This window comes from Microtus ochrogaster, unplaced genomic scaffold, assembly GCF_000317375.1.
Source record: "Microtus ochrogaster isolate Prairie Vole_2 unplaced genomic scaffold, MicOch1.0 UNK51, whole genome shotgun sequence".
In the NCBI taxonomy this organism is placed as follows: domain Eukaryota; kingdom Metazoa; phylum Chordata; class Mammalia; order Rodentia; family Cricetidae; genus Microtus; species Microtus ochrogaster.
This window is the reverse complement of record NW_004949149.1, coordinates 2586990-2604856: the sequence shown is the minus strand read 5'-3', so window position 1 is coordinate 2604856 and position 17867 is coordinate 2586990. Positions and strand designations below refer to the sequence as shown.

General features: G+C 42.4%; 1 protein-coding gene and 1 non-coding gene across 2 annotated transcripts; both read left to right on the top strand.

The window, feature by feature from the left end:
• Positions 1-4119: 4119 nt before the first annotated feature.
• On the top strand, positions 4120-4223 carry LOC113455502. The gene has a single exon (XR_003376603.1). It is a non-coding gene; the product is annotated as a U6 spliceosomal RNA (small nuclear RNA).
• Positions 4224-9774: 5551 nt separating this feature from the next.
• Scoc (short coiled-coil protein) lies at positions 9775-16754 on the top strand. Its single transcript, XM_005369554.2, has 4 exons — positions 9775-9870; positions 12916-12987; positions 13433-13516; positions 15203-16754. The coding sequence occupies exons 2-4, from the start codon at positions 12966-12968 to the stop codon at positions 15343-15345; spliced, it is 249 nt and encodes an 82-aa protein (XP_005369611.1). The 5' UTR covers positions 9775-9870; positions 12916-12965; the 3' UTR covers positions 15346-16754.
• Positions 16755-17867: the final 1113 nt, after the last annotated feature.

Genomic DNA, 17867 nt, shown 5'->3' with positions numbered 1-17867 from the left:
GTAACATCAGCCTTTATGACTGGTTAGCTACAGAGGAAGGGCGTGGCTGTAACCTAGGTTACCAGAGGGCGGGGCGAGGGATGCAGGAGAGGGTAGCGGAGGACTAGTGGTTTCGCTGACTTACTGGGTCTTAGTGGAGCCTCAGGGGGGTTGTAGGAACTGAGACCCTTTCAGAAACACCTTCTTCATTCTTTAGACTTTATTCCACATAACGGAAAGCTTTAGTGAGCACTGTGGAGCAGAACTTGAGACAGCTTTTTTCTCAGACAGCTTCCCAGTTGTCTTTAGGGGTGGAATTGGGAGCCAGCTGGAAAAAGACAGACTAGGAAACTTTTGCTTAGATTTTAGTCAGTTGCTAGAGTTTGAGCCCTAAGGAGGAATTTGTCTGAATAATTTCTGAACAGAGTAGGAGAGTCATTAAAAAAAAAAGCTCATTTGGAAGTAACTGCCAATATATGTTCACATTTGGAACTTGTGTTAAAAAGTCCTACTCATTGGCATTCTGACACCGTATTTTATGCACTCAGCTTTTAGCTGTATAGGTTTGCAAACAAAACAATGGCAAATGGGATTCTAAATCAAGGGAACAAGCAAACGTGTGTCCAATTAGGCGCATGAATATGGCCTGTAATGTCATTTTCTGAAATAAAACACTATACTACGTTCTTTACCCATATATGAGTTAAAGTACCGAGAGACAGGGAGTTTCCACTTCCAGGTGAGAAGTTTCAAGTGGCGGATTTGCCCAAACATTTCTCTGACCTTGAATTCTGCTTGATGTTTAAATATTTGGCTTGTCATCACCCGAAACCAAGGAAATTCTGCATGTTGGTCATGTTGGCAAAATGATGTGGGCCCAAGTCTCCTGGAGATACAGATGGAATCATGTATATTCCTGTCACTCTGTGACCCATTGCCTGGAGATTGACTTCCACAATCTTTCCCCATTTCTTTCGAGATCTCCATTTTACAACTTCTCCTTAAAGAGGCACTACAACTTTTGTTTGGTTTAAACTAAAATAGTTGGTTAGGGGGAAATTCCTGATCATTAATGAAAATACCTCACGCATTGTTGAAGTTCAGAAAATAAAAGAAAACTCTTGCTCTACAACCAAATCTCCTTACTGTTTACTTCTTGGCCAATGGCACTCTTTTTTGGATAGGCTGTCTAACATGGGTTGTTTCTGTATGTTCAGTCACACACATTCTTTGCTGCCTATGGTTATCTTTGCTGTTCTTTCTCACAGAAAACCATTTTTTTACAAAATTTCTGAAATCTATCTCAACACATCAGCACCATCATTCATGTTTTGTTACAGCCATTAAATGTTTGTCTGTTTTTCTTAGACTGTGAGTTCCTCAGAAAAAAACTAAAATTCTTGAACGATTAAGAACTATTGTTAAAAACAGGGCAGTGAAGAGACAGAGGTGTCAGATGCAGGTGGGACTTTGCATGTGTTTTTAAGCTGGAGTTCATTTTTGGTGAAACTTCTACCCAACAGTAGAGAAATCAGAAATACTGAGTTTTTCACTTAAATATGTTCTTTCATAAAGGCTCTGCTTTATTTCAAAGATGTTCTTACTTCTTTCCTTACTCCCTCCCTCCCTCCCTTCCTCCCTCTCTCCTTCTCTCCCATCCTTCCTCTCTCCCTCCCATCCTTCCTCCCTTCCTTCCTTTCTTCTTCCCTCCTTCCCTCCCTCCCATCCTTGATTCCTTTCTTCCTTTCTTCTTCCCTCCTTCCCTCCGTCCCGTCCTCCTGTCCTTCCTTCCTTCCTCCATTTCTTTCTCGACAGTCTCTGTGTGTAGACAGACTGGCCTAAAATTCATAGACATCATCTGTTTCTGCTTCTCCAGTGCTAGTATTAAGAGTGTGTGCCACCATGTCCCACAGTTGATAGTCCCTGACTTTAAAGCAAGATCTGCTGACTTTACAGGGCTCTGCAATGAATTCAGAGAGAGAACAAGGGCCTGTAAAACCAGGGGCTGAAAATAAAGTCCCCACCATGTCACTAGGTGGATAGAGACAGAGACCCTGGCCCCTCCTTTTGTTCTGCTCAGGTTTACCATGCAGTCTTCTCATTCTCTCCTGAGTAGCTGCATCTTTGCTTTGCCTATCTTGTTCCTAATGTATAAAATTTTATATATTACACACACACACACACACACGCACACACACACACACACATATAAGAGAGAGAGAGAGAGAGAGAGAGAGAGAGAGAGAGAGAGAGAGAGAACAGAAGAGGGCATCAGATTCTCTAGAATTGGAGTTATGTATGGTTGTGGGCTGCCATGTGTTTACTGGGAGCAAACCCAAGTCCTTTGGAAGAGCAGCCAGTGCTCTTAACTACCATCACCCCAGACAAAGAGGAAAGAACTTAGACATGTAAGAGAGGGATATGGGAACGGATTTTTCATGTGTTGCTAACATAGGCATCAAATTCCGACTTTATCTCTTCAGATGGGGCCAGAGAAAAACATTGTTAAAAGAGATGTTACTGCCTTCATACTTCCTTAGTGACCATTTCCTGTGATTGTAGCTGCTACCGGAGAAGCAATGTATTGGCCTTCTAATCAATGAAGATGGAAGGATATAGACCCAGAATAAGCTATCTAGCAACATTTCATGGCCCAGAGTATCTAGAGGGAAAGTGGCTACCATTGTCAAAAGCAGCAGGCCTGATAAAAAAATGACCCAACTTCAGGATAAAAGCTAATCCAAGGATGCTTTTAGGCTGGCAAGGCCTAGAAGGGCATGAGCTATGACCTGCACATGCATGCACCCACACTCGGATACAGGGGTACAGGTCACACACAGACCTGCACATGCCTGACTCACACTCAGGTACAGGAGTACAGGTCACACACAGACCTGTGTATGCATGCACCCACACTCGGATACAGGAACACAGATCACACACAAATATCACTGACATACAAAAAGATAGACAATAGTTGATAATACTTCACAGTTTCTTGTTATGGAAGCCTGTTGGTAGAATTTTACATTTCCATAATAATATTGATATTATAAATATTTATTATGTTGTATATAATACAGTTTGAACAAGGGATTACCCCCTCCTTACAGATTGGGTGGGCAGTATGGAAAAGGGATTACCTCCTCCTTACAGAGTGGGTGGGCTGTATGGACTGGGTATTACCCTTTCCTTATGGAGTGGGTGGGCAATAGGGAGAAGGGATTACCCCCTCCCTCAGGCCTGAGTTGCTTTTGTCCCCAGAAAGTTGGACCATGCCACAATTTCAGACCATTTAGAAATCCTAAAGTGTACTTTTAGAGAAATGTCAGCATCCTGAGTGGGTTGTCCTCATCTTCTTACATCCAAGTCCCCAGATTCTTGCTGTGAACTCTGGTTCAGCAAAGGGGCCTCCTTTATTCTTTCTTCTCTCCATGATGAGATTCTGGTTCTTGACCTGCATACTGTGCCTTCCTATTCCTTAATCCTGGTTCGATCTTTATGACCATGGGCCTCTTGTAGACTGTCAGAGGCGTCCTGTGGATGGCAGCTTGAAAGAAAATGGCCTCTATAGGCCCCAAGATTTGAACACTTGATCATCAAGAGTGACACTATTTGAAAGGCTTAGGAGGTATGGCCTTGTTGGAGGAAGTGTGTCACTGGGGATGGGCTTTGGTGTAGAACTCTTAGCTACTTCTTTAGTCTGCCTGCCTGTCACCATGCTTCTCACCATGATGTTAATGGGCTAAACTGCTGAAAATGTAAGCAAGTCTGCAATTAAATGCTTTTTTTTAAATAAGAGTTGCTTGGTCATGATGTCTCTTCACACCCACAGAACAATGACTAGGACACTTGTTAACCAGCCTTACCTTCATGATACTCTCTACTCCACTGTCATATGAATATGATAAAACAATCTCTTTTATTTATTTATTTTTATTTTTTTGTTTTTCGAGACAGGGTTTCTCTGTGGCTTTGGAGCCTGTCCTGGAACTAGCTCTGTAGACCAGGCTGGTCTCGAACTCACAGAGATCCGCCTGCCTCTGCCTCCCGAGTGCTGGGATTAAAGGCGTGTGCCACCACTGCCCGGCAAAACAACCTCTTTATTATGTCATATTTGCCTGTAATAATGTCTCTTTGGTGCTTACTTCTTCAGCACACATACTAAAACTGTACCAATACAGAGATTAGCATGGCTCTGCACAAGAATGATATGCAAATTTGAAGTGTTTATGGCAACCTATGTGTGATTTTCTTTGGGGCTAAACAGTTGTGGGGTACCGGGCAGGACAGAAACCTCAACAAACTAGTCGGCCTCTCATGTTATAGAATGGCACCCAACGTGGATAACTACATCCACAGAAAGCCTGATAGCTTGGGAAAGACTAGAGCAAAACATTTCGGTTTTCAGCCATAGCAAAAAAAAAAAAGAAAGAAAGAAAGCAAGGAAGGAAGGAAGGAAGGAAGGAAGGAAAAAGAAAAAAGAAAGAAAGAAAGAAAGAAAGAAAGAAAGAAAGAAAGAAAAAAGGAAAAGGAAAAGGGGAAAAAAGGCTGAGCTGTTTTAAAATGCAGGCTTTCTGGGCCATCCTGCCAGGGAAAACTCTGACTCTTTCAAGCAGGCGGTCCTGACTATGGAGCTATGGACACAATGTTGCAGCCTGCTTCCTAGCAAGGACTTTGAAATGTCTTAGGAGCTTTACAGTGTTGTTTACACACTGTTGCAGCTTGCTTCCTGGCAAGGACCTTAAAACGCCACAGAGTTGTGACAAGAAACTTCTCCATATTCCTTAGCAAATTAAAGACCCATGTTGTCAGAAAAAGAGAGATATACAGTAAAGAGAGATTCAAAGAGGAAAAAAACCTCTAAATGGTTTACAATGTGTTAAAAATATATACAGGCTAAAGGTTAAAGTTCTCAGAGTTAAAAACAAAAAGAAAGAGAGTAACTTGGGAGGCAGAAACAGGCTGATCTCTATGAATTCAAGGATAGCCTGGTTTACAGAGGGAGTTCCAGGACAAAGATACACAGAGAATCTGTCTCAAAAAGCCAAAAGTTAAAAGGACCCGCTCACGTTTTTCCCCAGCAATGAAAAAAATCAGACACGGCAGTCAATGACCATAATCCTAGCACTTGGAAAACAGAGGCAGGAGGACTGGAAGTTCAAAGTCACTCTTGGCTATCTGCGACGTCTCAAAAAGATTACATAGAATATATTTACACAAAAATGCATATATAATATAAATTTAATATCTAGCATTTTATTACACATTTATAACATTCTAAATTTATTTTTATTATATATAATATAATATATGATATATTTATGGAATCTATTATGTAACATCCATATTATATAAAATTAATACACCATATAAGTTATATTTATGTTAATGTTGCATATAAAAATGTGTATGCTATATTTCTAGTATATCATAGATATTTATAATATATTTTAATATACACTTGTAAATACATAAAGATTTTACACACACACATACACACAGACAGATAGACACACACAGACAAATGTAACAGCCTCAAACCTTAGCACAACTGGCCAATGATGGAAGAACCATTCAGGCCTTGAAACCCAGCACACAGGCAGCAGCACCTGCCAGAACAAGAACAAGGACCCAATCCATCAAAGTCCATAGTTCTGGGAAAGTCTCTAAGTGTACTAACCTGGCTTTGGGCTTCTGCAGTTCTGCTTCTGGCTAACTGTTCTTGTTAACTGAGGTGTGTCCATCCCAGATGTGATCATATGTTTCAAAGCTCGCCTTGAGAAAGGCTCAGGACTGCATTTGTGTTCCAGATGCCCAGTGTAGTCACCAGCCAGCTAATAGAGACTTCTAGTGATTTGAACCCAAGTCTGAATAGTTCTCTGGTGTATACCTCACAACACACACACACACACACACACACACACACACACAGACTTGCACACACACACACAACATGCACAGACACACACAAAGACACACTCACACATACACAGACACGCACACACGCACAGAAACACACACGCACAGACACACACATACACAGACATGCACACATGCACACACGCAAATGCACACACATACGCACATGCACACACACAGACATGCACACACACACACACACACACACATCCAAACATTGTTGCAGTATTGTCTGCAGCACAGACTGAATTCTTATGGGATTGCTGAACGGAAAATCATGACACAGATCTTCTAATGTTCTTTCTTACTGACAGTATTTTGCCACTACGGAAAAAGCTACTGTGTGCACAGGTTGACTGCATAGCTGTAATTTTCATAATCTGTAGTGTATTTTCTAAACTTTTTCTTCATTTTTGCTTCTTTCCACCTAGATGCCAGTAACTTGTAAGTAGCATATGTAGCCCGAGTCTTTCTGTCATCAGCAGACTTCAGCTGTGCCCGTTTGACCAGCTGGAGCCGTGCTAGGTCTCACGTGTTCCCGTGTGTTTACATCAGTGAGAGGAAAAGAAGCGAAGCGAAGGAGGCTGTCAGTGACCACGGTAAAGAAAATGCTGGGCAGTTTGGCCACAGCATAGTAACCAGAGGGTAACAGGCCCCGGTGCTTCGTAGGACTCCATGATGGAAGTGCCGTTCAGGCTGTAAATCAGCATGGGGACAGACAGTGCATCTGCCAGAACGAAAACAAAGACCTTATCCAGCACAGGCCATAGATCAGGGGAAGTCCCTACATGTACTAACTTTGCCTTTTGGCTAACTGTTCTTGTTGATGGAACATGGTTTCTGTACTTAAAAGCCCACCCCGAGAAAGCTCCGGTTCTACAGTGGGGTCCTGTACACCTGCTGTAGTCACTGACTGCCTAATAAGAGCTTTCCATTGGCTTAAAGTCATGTTTGAGACGTCTTCTCTGGTGAAACCCCACAACAAGAGCAGATAACTGGATTCCCCATTTTGAATATGCACATTGCAGCAAGAGGAACTTCTGATATGTTTCAAGTTTCAGTAGCAAACTAACGTGTGTGTATTAAGGAGCTTACTTAAAACCACTCGTTTCTGCAGAATGGATTCCTGTAATTCCAGCTCTCAAGACACTAAGGCAGTAAGATTTTGCCTTTAATGGCAGCACTCAGGAGCAGTGTGAGTTCAAGGCCAGCCTGGTCTACAGAGTGAGTTCCAGAACAGGCTCCAAAGCTACACAGAGAAACCCTGTCTCAATAAACAAACAAAACCAACCAAACAAACAAACAAAAGAGATTTATTTGAAAAGGAAAAGTCCAGGAGAGAGGCTGCCTCTGCCAGGGTGGTGAAGGACAGCCAGCAACTGAATAGGTAGAGGGGCTTATATTGGCTTCTTAGGGGCGAAGTTTTTCCAGAAAGATTTTTACACTTAGGGATTGGTTAGTTTTCCTGCTCAGGGATTGGTTGGTTTCGTTGGTCAGGGGTAGAGTTGCCTCTGGTTTCAGGGCCAAACTGTGTTTCTTTCACTGGCTCTTTTTAAGCTTTTTGGCTCTAGTTTTGGGGCCAGGGTGTGTTTCCTCCACTGGCTCTGGTTTCAGGGCCAGGGTGGGTTTCTTTGGCTGGCCTTTTCCCCCTATAAGACTTCTGTCCCTCTTAAACTGTAAGCTCCAAATAAACATTTCCTTCTATAAATTGCCTTTTGTGCTTTGCCACAGCAATAGAACAGTAACTAAGATGCCATCTTTCTGTTTCACTTTTTCCTCGTTAATTTTATGGTTTCCTCATAAGAGTCTGGAGTGGAATCCTGACACAGGATCTATGCAGCCCAGACTAATCTCCAACTCACAATCCTCTACCTCTATCTCTGGGGTGCTATAAACTTAGGTTTACATCTTGTGCCAGCAAATCTGGAACAAGAGTTTTTCACTTTTGATTACTTCCTTCTGCTTGTTTTTTTTTTAAATTATTCTTCGTTTCCTAATTTCTTAAAGGGAATACTTAGATTATTGATTAGAACTTTTCCTTGATTTCCAAGAGAAGCCTATAATAGTAAGAAAGATGCTAAGCACTCCTCCGGCTGCATCCACAAAGTTTGATGATTACATTTAATATTAATTAAATATGTTGGTTGTTCAATCAAACATTTTATATGTTCACAGTTAAACTTAATTGAAATATTTTCTCATGACTGTCCCTGAGATTCACAGTTTGTTTGAAGTGTATATTTTGATTCCAAATTATTTAGGAATTTCAAAGTATCTTTCTCTTACTGATTTCTCTTGATTTCAAATTTAATTTCTCAGTGGGTAGAGAAAATAATTTGTGTGATTCCAATTATGTAAGTTACTTTAAATGTATTGATGTTTCTTATCTGGCAAGAGGCCATTTTGGGGTCTGAAGAGATGGTTAAGGATGGTCCCTCTTGTAAAGAATATGAGTTCAGGTCACAGCACTACTGGGAGTTGTAGCAATGGTTCACCAGTTGGGTGCTCTTACTTAGGAGGCTGAGTTGGGTTCTCAGAACCTACATCAGCTTGAAAGACCCTCAGAGAGGACTTTTTTCTCCGATGAAGACCCCAGAACCAGGACACTCCGAGACCAGGCCACAGGATGCAATTAGCAAGAGGTTTATTGAGTAAACACAGGTACCTGCGGGTGGCAAAGTCTTTCGGAGGACTTTGCGCACCTGCTAACTGGAGGGCGGGCTTTTTATAGGGAAGAGCAAACAGCAAGTTTACAGAAGCAAAACAAAAGTGTGGTTATCCGTCAATCGGAATGGGGGGGGGCATGAATGGTTCCCTCTCTCAGCATGGATGTTTGGTTTGGCAATAGTCATCCTGTTCCTATCTTTATAGATATCCTGTTTTGCAGTTAACCTTCTTTGTTGATTTCCTATCTTATTGACATTCTGCACTCTCAAGCACATGGGATGTTCTTATGAGAGCAGGCTGGCTGCTGATCCGGAGAATTTTTTTTAAAGCAAACAGGACGTTCCCCGGGAGCATGCTAGCTGTGGGTTTTGAGGAGGGGGTCTGTAGGGTCTTTCAAGCTGATTCACAACCACCTGTAATCCCTGCTCCAGGGATCTGATTCCCTCTTGCGGCATCTGCAGGCACCCCCCCCCACATATTCATGCAATTAAAATTAAAATCTTATATAAAAAAGAAAATTAAACATAAAACCATACGTATATATGATCACACACATTCTCTCTCTCTCTCTCTCTCTCTCTCTCTCTCTCTCTCTCTCTCTCTCTCTCTGTCGTGCGCGCGTGAAAGTGAATGAGATCAGGCAAACGCTGATCTAAGGCATCATGAAGCAGTAGTCAGGCGAACTGTAAGCGTAAAGATCGTCCAGGATGCGGGGGTACAAAGAGAAATACCCATTAATGGTACATGCTTTATGGTTCTCTGACTTTAAAAATTAAAAAAAAAAAAAAAGGAAATGCTATCCTAGAATTGAGGGGCTTTTAGAATTGAGGAAGGGCAGACTGTAACATTCTGCTCACTCTATTTTGAATGCGCTCAAATGTCTCTCATCCTGAGTCTGGCAGTAGCAATTTACAGGATTACTTTTTTTTTAACCTAGAACGACTTCCAAACACTCTTTTCAGGCTCCCAGAGAGACAAAAGCTGCTCAGCGAGGTCCGCGTCTCTGGTGAGTCATCTCTTCTGTGATTGGTCGCTGCTTCTCCGGGACACGCCCGACAATCCTGATTGGGTGTCAATGCCCTTTTGTTAGGGCAAAGGTGGACCCCGGCGCTCGGCCTTGGGCCTGCCGGCAGCCAACGCGCAGGCGTTCAATCTCGCGGTCGGATTGGTGGAAGCCCGCCTCCTTGGTCGGCGCACGCTCCGTGGGCCGGAAGGGCGGAGCTGCCGCTGTCAGTTGGTCGGAGAGCCGCGGCCTGAGGCGTCCTGCCCATTCCGCCCCCTTCCCGGCGCCTCAGACGCAAGGTGAGGCGGCTCGGGATGGCGAGGGTCGGGGCCAGGGAAAGCGCTCTGTCCAGCCGGGGCCTTGCAGGCGGGGTGGGCCGGGGCGGCGGCCTGGGCCCGGGATCGCGAGGCCTGACGCCCCGCCGAGCCCTGCGCTGCCTCCTTCCCGGCCGGCCGCACGCAGCGGGCTGTGTGGGAAGAGGCTGCAGCGGGACACTGTGGGGGTGCGATGGGCCCAGGAGGTGGGAGAGGACGCGCTGCAGCCCCTGATAACCTTCCAGCTCGCGGCAATCCTCCTGCCTCAGCCACCCGAAGCTAGGGTTGCGTTGTAGGCGTGGTGACCCATGCCTGCCTGGGGTGGGACCTCTTTGCTTGTGCCTGGGTTTGTCTCTTTGTCAGCTTTTCTCAAGCATTCTGTGGAACAAATATTGGGGAGTAGGTTTGGGAAGGAGAAAACTCGTTCCGTAAAAGCCTAGATTTCTGTTGTACAGTCCGCCTTGACGGTGGACTAGCCGTAAAGGCAGATGTCCCCAGACCGTTATCTGTTTCTGAGGATCAAAGCTGTGCGTAGGTGTACCGGTGCCTCTATGCACCAGTGATTGAACTGAATGCAGCTAGGTCTCTGGAGATCTAACTGAAGTTTGAAATCCTTATTGACCATGCAGTTCCTCGATTTCTGTAGAATTTGAAACCCCAAAAATATCAAAGCAGAACATGGACAGATAGAAACAAATCACACTCGAGTGGATGGAGCTTGAAGCAAATGAATTTTTTTTTTTTTTTTGAGACAGGGTTTCTCCGTAGCTTTTGGTTCCTCTCCTGGAACTAGCTTTTCTAGACCAGGCTGGCCTCGAACTCACAGAGATCCACCTGCCTCTGCCTCCCGAGTGCTGGGATTAAAGGCGTGCGCCACCTCCGCCCTGCTGAAGCAAATGAAATTTATCTTAGTTGTTTAGTTTGTGGAAATGCCAAAGAAGCCGAGTTTGTAAAAATGTTTGGTAGACACAGATTAGGACCTTGATTATGTCTTGGCTGTGAAACAGTAGGCAAGGCCCCTGGCCTGTATAAGGTTTAGTACTCCCATCTGTGAACTGCAGTTTCCTTTGTTTTGATAAAACTATATATGTGAAGTGTTTCGTGTATTGATTTAGTGCCTTGGGCACTTAATTTTTAAGAATACTTGTTTACGGGGCTGGAGAGATGGTTCAGCGGTTAAGAGCACTGACTGCTCTTCCAAAGGTCCCGAGTTCAATTCCCAGCAACCATCTGTAATGAGACTTGGCGCCCTCTTCTGGCGTACAGCCATACATGGAGGCAAAATGTTGTATACATAATAAATAAATTAAAAAAAAAAAAAGAATACCTGTTTACTGGTAAGTGGTTGCAGCTGAAACCCATCAGTTGCAGGTGCGGAAGGTCCCGTGGTTGACTTTGGATGGATAATAGGGAAATGTCAACTTCACATCTGAGATGTGCAGCTGAGCTGAGGTGGAATGGCGGGGAAAAACAGACTGGCCATGACTCAGTGGCTCTGGGTCACCACTGAGATGTGGATCAGGCCACTCTCAGCTTTGGCCCTGGGTTCTACTACGACACTTTAGCCACTTGGTTTTTCTTCTGTGCTCCAAACAAGAATCTGGAGATGAGAGGGTAGCGGTTAGCATCTGTTGCATGCTCATGAAGTACACAAACACATTTGAGCTCAGCAAATTCTCAGAACAGACCCACAAGATACATGGTTATTAGCTCCATTTTATGCATGAGGATGCTGTGGCTGAGATTTTAAAACTTGGGCAAAATTTCAGAGCCTGTAATACAGAGTGAGGGTTTAAGTATTGGTCATCCAAATCTGTGTTTTTCAATTGCTGTGCTAAACATCTTGAGAAGAGGTCTTAGGAGTACGGTGTGAGCATGTAGCAGTGTTTAAGTTAATCCTCGTTACTGCTTTCTGTGTCTCTCAAGTCTTACTCTCTACTCTTTCCCCTTCCTGCATCTAAAGTATAGAAGTTACAGATTCTCATCCACTAACAGGCTAGGTGCACATAGGCACTGAGAATTCCTGTGAGTTTCAAAGAAAAGTTTTAAAGCTCTGATGTAGATAATCTTAGAGAATCATGTTTTCAAAGTCAGGGTCGCTGGTAAGTCAAAGATATCCATGTAACGCTGTGTGTGTGTGTGTGTGTGTGTGTGTGTGTGTGTGTGTACACACGTGCTGTGCTCGCGACCCCACACATCACAGACATGGCAGTGCATGTCACCCCAGTGCTATGGAGGTAGGTAGAGGGTAGGCCTTTTAGAGCTTGCTCTAAAATCACTGTAGTGGAATCGGTGAGTTCCAGGTTCATTCAAAATATATCTTAAAAAATAAGGTGGAGAGGGAGCAAGAGAGACACCCAGAGTGGACTATGGCCTCCACATGTGCACAGAGAAATGCACACAGACAGACATAAACACACAAAACAGCTTTCTGGCGATTGAAAGTTTGAACATTGTTTAAATGGAGAGGAATACTTTTTAAAAAAAAATTACCTTGCAGATTAGTTTCCTTATATTGTCATACATTTGATATTTTGAATTCTTAAAGTGTGATCCTCAAATACTATAGTAGCTTGAATAACTTTAAAAACAGAATTTTGAAAAAAATCTTGTAACTTACTTTCTCTGGAGTGCAGAGGATCTCTGTGAACCGAGGTGGGAACCGTGAGAAAGCAGTGTTCAGGCTGCTTGGGAGCATGCTGAGTTTTACAGCCTTCAGTGCTGTGTGAAGATGCTCAATAGCTTTCGTGCTGAGAGCTTCCAGAGAGTCCACTTTTGTATTTGTACACTGGGCATTCTGTCTCTGAAAGATTTTCATGTGTTTACCTTTCCTCCTCTTTGTAATTGTCCTTAAAAGATTTACAGTGTTTCTGAGTTTTTAAAGTATCGTTCTGTGTATGTCCTTTGCATTTCAAAGTGCATGTAAGTAAGGCATGGGGCGGGTTCCTCTGTCACTTCCTTTAACTACCTTGTCTCTGGAAGGACAAGTTTATATTTTACTGTTGTGTCTGCTTCTTTCTCTTGCTGCAGACCATTCATCAAACAGAGTGCGTTCAAGAGCTGCAAGTTTGTTACCCAAGATGATGAATGCTGATATGGATGGTAAGGTCTTTGTTCTTCTTTGTGTGTGTGCTTCTGGCTTTCTGTATGCTTTTGCTTTATTAAACAATAGAAAGGGCAGAGAAACAATCTTTATGAGGTTTAGGTTAGCTGGGCACATGCTTTTAGTCCCAGCACTTAGGAGACAGAGACAGGTGGATCTCCAAGTTTGAGGCCCAGGCTGGTCTACAGAGAGTTCCAGGACAGCCAGGGCTACATAGAGAAGATTTAAGTGTAGCTTCTTTCCCATTTACTTCAGAAAGCATCCAAGGTGACTTCCGTTCTGTAACTGTATGGCAAGTTCAGCTTAGTGCCCGTCTACCCTGAAGTGTACACGGTAATTAAGACAATGGTTAGAAAACGTTCTGAAGAATTTTAAGTGTTGCATGCCAAAACAGTAATAAATAAATTTATTTATTAATAATAAATTTAACACTTTTGATTACAGCAGTCGATGCTGAAAATCAGGTGGAATTGGAAGAAAAGACTCGACTTATTAATCAGGTGTTGGAACTCCAACACACACTTGAAGGTTAGATTGCATTTAGTAGTTTTTGTGAATGACATTCAGTTAACTTCAGAGTCCATGTTAATAGTTGGTGGGGTTTTATTTGTTTGCTTTGTTTTTGTTTTTTTGTTATTTTGTAAAAATAAAAAAATGTTATTTGTACAAGTGGGCAGATGTGTGTGCAGGGCACTCTTATGGAAGTCAGAGGCTGAGGTGTGGGAACATTCCTCCCATCATGTGGACCTTGGACGTGAACTCAGGTCACCAGGTTTGGGTTGCAGGTGTCTACCCCAGTTGTTTTCTCTTTCTTGCTGTTGTCTACAGCCTTGCCTGGTGCTCTGAAGGACACATTTGCCTGAGTAAGACCAGGCACTGCCCTCATACATCCTCCTTAAGGTGTTAGTAAGATGCTGGCTTACCGGGAGAGCTCTTTTTAATCTGGCAGTGTGTTCCTGAGCCTGCTTCAGGAAGGCCCCATTAAGATGAAAAGAAACATTACTTCTAGAGATTCAAATTGATGGGAGATTTGTTTTCATTTCCTAGTTTCCTTCCATAAAATTACTAGTGCCACCAACATGTCTTCTGATGGTCAGTGTCATTAGGTATTGTTAAGTTTGGGGCACAAAGTGAGCGATAGCTTCTCATTGACAGTGACAGCTCTACCCAGATTGTTTGCTCATCCTCTGCTTTACAGGCCTCCTTTAGTTGCCTTTCTGTGTGGCTCATCTCCTCAGTTCCTCAGGCCTCTGCTCAGATTACCCTCAGAGAATAGTTAACTCTAAAAAAGACTTCTTGTAGCCGGGCCATGGTGGTGCACGCCTTTTTGGGAGGCAGAGCAGGTGGATCTCTGGGAGTTCGAGGCCAGCCTGGTCTACAAGAGCTAGTTCCAGGACAGGTTTCAAAGCTACAGAGAAACCCTGTCTCTCAAAACCAAAATAAATAAATAAATAAATAAATAAATAAATAAATAAATAAATAAATAAATAAATATCTTTTCATCTGCTTTTATGACCCTTAGCCATTTTGCTTTTTCTCCAGAAAAAAGTGTGACATACTGTGTATTGACATACTCGGTGTTTCCTCCTGACACCTGGGTGCCCGTGTTACTGAATGCACGTGTGCTCACATGTAACCATGTTCAGTGCTACTTCTGTTGCCGCTGCACATTTGTTAGATGTGTGGATGGAGATGACTTGGCACCCGCTCTCCAGGACCTGCATCTGTTGGATATTTAACTGATGTTTAACTGCTGCTTGGGTCTCACTAAATCTCTGTGGAACCCGGCTGTGTTAAGCTGCAGATTGTAAATATTTCCAGTAAAGACATTATAGTTTCATGTGGCAGGACATGGACCTTTAAAAACATAGTGTTGTCTAACCACTGTAAGTGTTAACATAAATGCTGTCTACAGACTGAGTCCCATGGGAAGCTCTGTCAACAGGCACCATCTTCTGACTTATACTCAGTAAATTCTTTTTGCTTAAGTCTTTAACCCCATTAATCTGAATTGAAAAGCAGAAAATTTATGAATTGTGGTGCTTATTTATTGGTAGTGCTTGGAATCAAGTCCAGGGTCTCACACATGTAGGCACTGGGAACACCCTTAGCCTGGTCTCAATTTTTTAAGGATGAATCTTGCATTTCATAACATGGAATAATTGACATGATTTTATTGATAATTATATTTTTGTTTTTTTTTTTTAAATATAGATCTTTCTGCAAGAGTAGATGCAGTTAAGGAAGAAAATCTGAAGCTAAAATCAGAAAATCAAGTTCTTGGACAATATATAGAAAATCTCATGTCTGCTTCTAGTGTTTTCCAAACAACTGATACAAAAAGCAAAAGGAAGTAAAGGGTTCACCTCCTTCTTGTCATGGAGTTGCTGCTTTTTTTTTTTTCTTTAAGGCTTGGATATGATCCAGAAGTTACAGTGTCCTCCTTTGCTTCCTTGAGTATTTATAAAGAGAATGTCAGATCTAGGTAATATTAACTGCTTAACAGGAACCATCCCTAAGTTAACATTATATGTATTACGTTAGTCTATGACAATGTGCAAATGTAGAGACTTTATAATTAGAATTACAGATATTTATGAAACTTGAGGATGAATGTTTTGCCAATTTGCATATATATATATATATATATATGTTTAGCACTGTCTTTTATCATATGCCTAACTCGTAAAATACACAAGAGAATAACCATGTTGTGACAAAGTGACCAAAACCATGTACTGAATGCACAGCTCTGTACCTTGTCCACCGTTGTGTGCCTCTCCTCCATCTGCCTCTTCCTGCCCATCTCCCTGACAGTAACCTGAGTAGTTGTCACCTACCAGAGCAACCTGAACTGTAATTGTTGATTCTTAACCAAAATAAGACACTTTCTTAGCTAAAGCTTGCTATTTGTGATATTTAGTAATAAGATAGGATTGCTGGTTTCTCTTTAATCAACTGAAAATAGATTGAAGCTATACAAAATGAAGATTTTCTTTGAAATGTAAATTGAGAAACTCAACACTCTCTTTTGCACAAATAGCCCATTCAGTGTTGAAAAGATGAGAGTGCTGGTCACATGTGTGTGAAAAATAGAAAATCTTGAGGAAAGATAGAAAGAGGGGGGAAACTGGATAAACAGAAGTAACCAGCTCCAAATCCTTTCCCTCCAGATGTGTTACCTCTGGCCCACAGTTGCACTTTTGGGACAGTATGAGAGCAGACTAAGTCTGGCTGACATAAGCGGGTTAAGTAAGCCACATGTCAGAGAGAGACCAGTTAAGAATTTGGTCTCAAGATTTGTTTGTACCCAGGAGATGAACTTTTGCAAAATGAATTGAGAGTATATTAGTATCAGAATCATGAATATAAGAGAGTTTTGTATATGTGATACTTGTTAACCTTAGTATTTTATCTCAGTTGTTTTCCCAGAATTTTTGTAAACTCAGCTATGTTGTTTGCAGAATTTTAGTCATTTCTTTTAATAATTTTTAAAAATTTAGTTTGTAGTTTTCATTTGATAAAGGAGTTGATATTGAAAGTAATATTGAAATGTTACAATAGGGAAGATCCACTAGCGCAACTGATGTCTCTTAGATTGGACTGTGCTGACTCGTGGAATTATCTAATGTATTAGTGGTGATAGCTATATGGACATGTAATCCTCACATTGCTGATATTTTGCAACCCTTTTGTGACTGCATTACAAATATTTAAAATTGTGTTCAGGTTATGCTTTGCTGTTTAATAAAAAGCTGTTTCAGAGGTTGTGTGTGTGTTTTGATATAGTTGCTAAGTAAATGTGCAGTGGTACCCTGGGTTTGCAGGGCCATAGTGTAATAATGTATCTTATGTAAGCATCCAAGACTGCTACAGCAGTAACCTTTTATTAAGTGTTTTCAGGAGCTTACCTAGCTAGCTGAAGTTCTAGAGAAGGGGCTGTGTTTGCTATCCTCTATTGTTTCCAGCCTAGCTGGCTCTACTGAACAGACTGTTCTGCATCTCCAGTTACACTATTCCATTCACAGGAAAGAGAATGAGAGAATGGGAGCATGCAAAGTCTAGGTGTTATGGGCCCTGCCTTGAAATGGCACAGTCTCTATACATCCAAAGCCTAGGGTGGCTGAAAAATGATTTCTTCCCTGGGAAGCCATGTGTGGTTACAGCTTATCTCTGTGGAAGGAGGTGAAGGACCTGTTGTAGTGATGAGGGAGCAGGCCTGCTTTTCGTCCCACCTGGCTTCTGCACGGCTAGCTTTACACCCGAAATAACACACAAATTGTTTTCTTTTAATACTGCTTGGCCTGTTAGTTCTAGCCTCTTATTGGCTAACTCTCACATCTTGATTAACCCATTTCTAATAATCTGTGTTGGTGGTTTACCGGGAAAGATTCAGCATGTCTGACCTGGCAGCTGGCTCCATGGCATCTGCCTCACTTCCCTTCTTCCCAGCATTCTGTTCGGTCTACTCCACCCACCTAATTTTCTGCCCTGTCAAAAGGCCAAGACAATCTCTTTATTAACCAATGAAAGTAACACAGACAGATAACCCTCCTACATCAACCTGTCACTAGCAGTCCAGCTGCAGCTTGATCTTTTGCTACAGAGTATCTGGAACTACTTTCCCTCACAGAGAATGCATTCCAGCACCCCTCATCTAGTTAAATGATAAGCTCAAAATCCAAGAGCTCTCTTGAGATCCCTCAGTTTATCTGTTCTCATTGTTCCCTGGTCTAGAGTATTATGGAACAGAGTGGTCAAGGAAAAGTTCTCAATATGGAGAGTGGAGTCAAAATAAATCTTCAGATTTGAGGCAATTGTGGAATACCTTGCTGTCCACCTGATCGTTTTCCACCATCTCCTGTGCTTCTCATCCCAG

Coding starts and splice junctions, on each gene's coding strand:
- Scoc (XM_005369554.2), top strand. CDS start 12,966: ATGATGAATGCTGATATGGATG. Junction 12,988..13,432: donor GATGAATGCTGATATGGATG/GTAAGGTCTTTG, acceptor TTTTGATTACAG/CAGTCGATGCTGAAAATCAG. Junction 13,517..15,202: donor ACTCCAACACACACTTGAAG/GTTAGATTGCAT, acceptor TTTTAAATATAG/ATCTTTCTGCAAGAGTAGAT.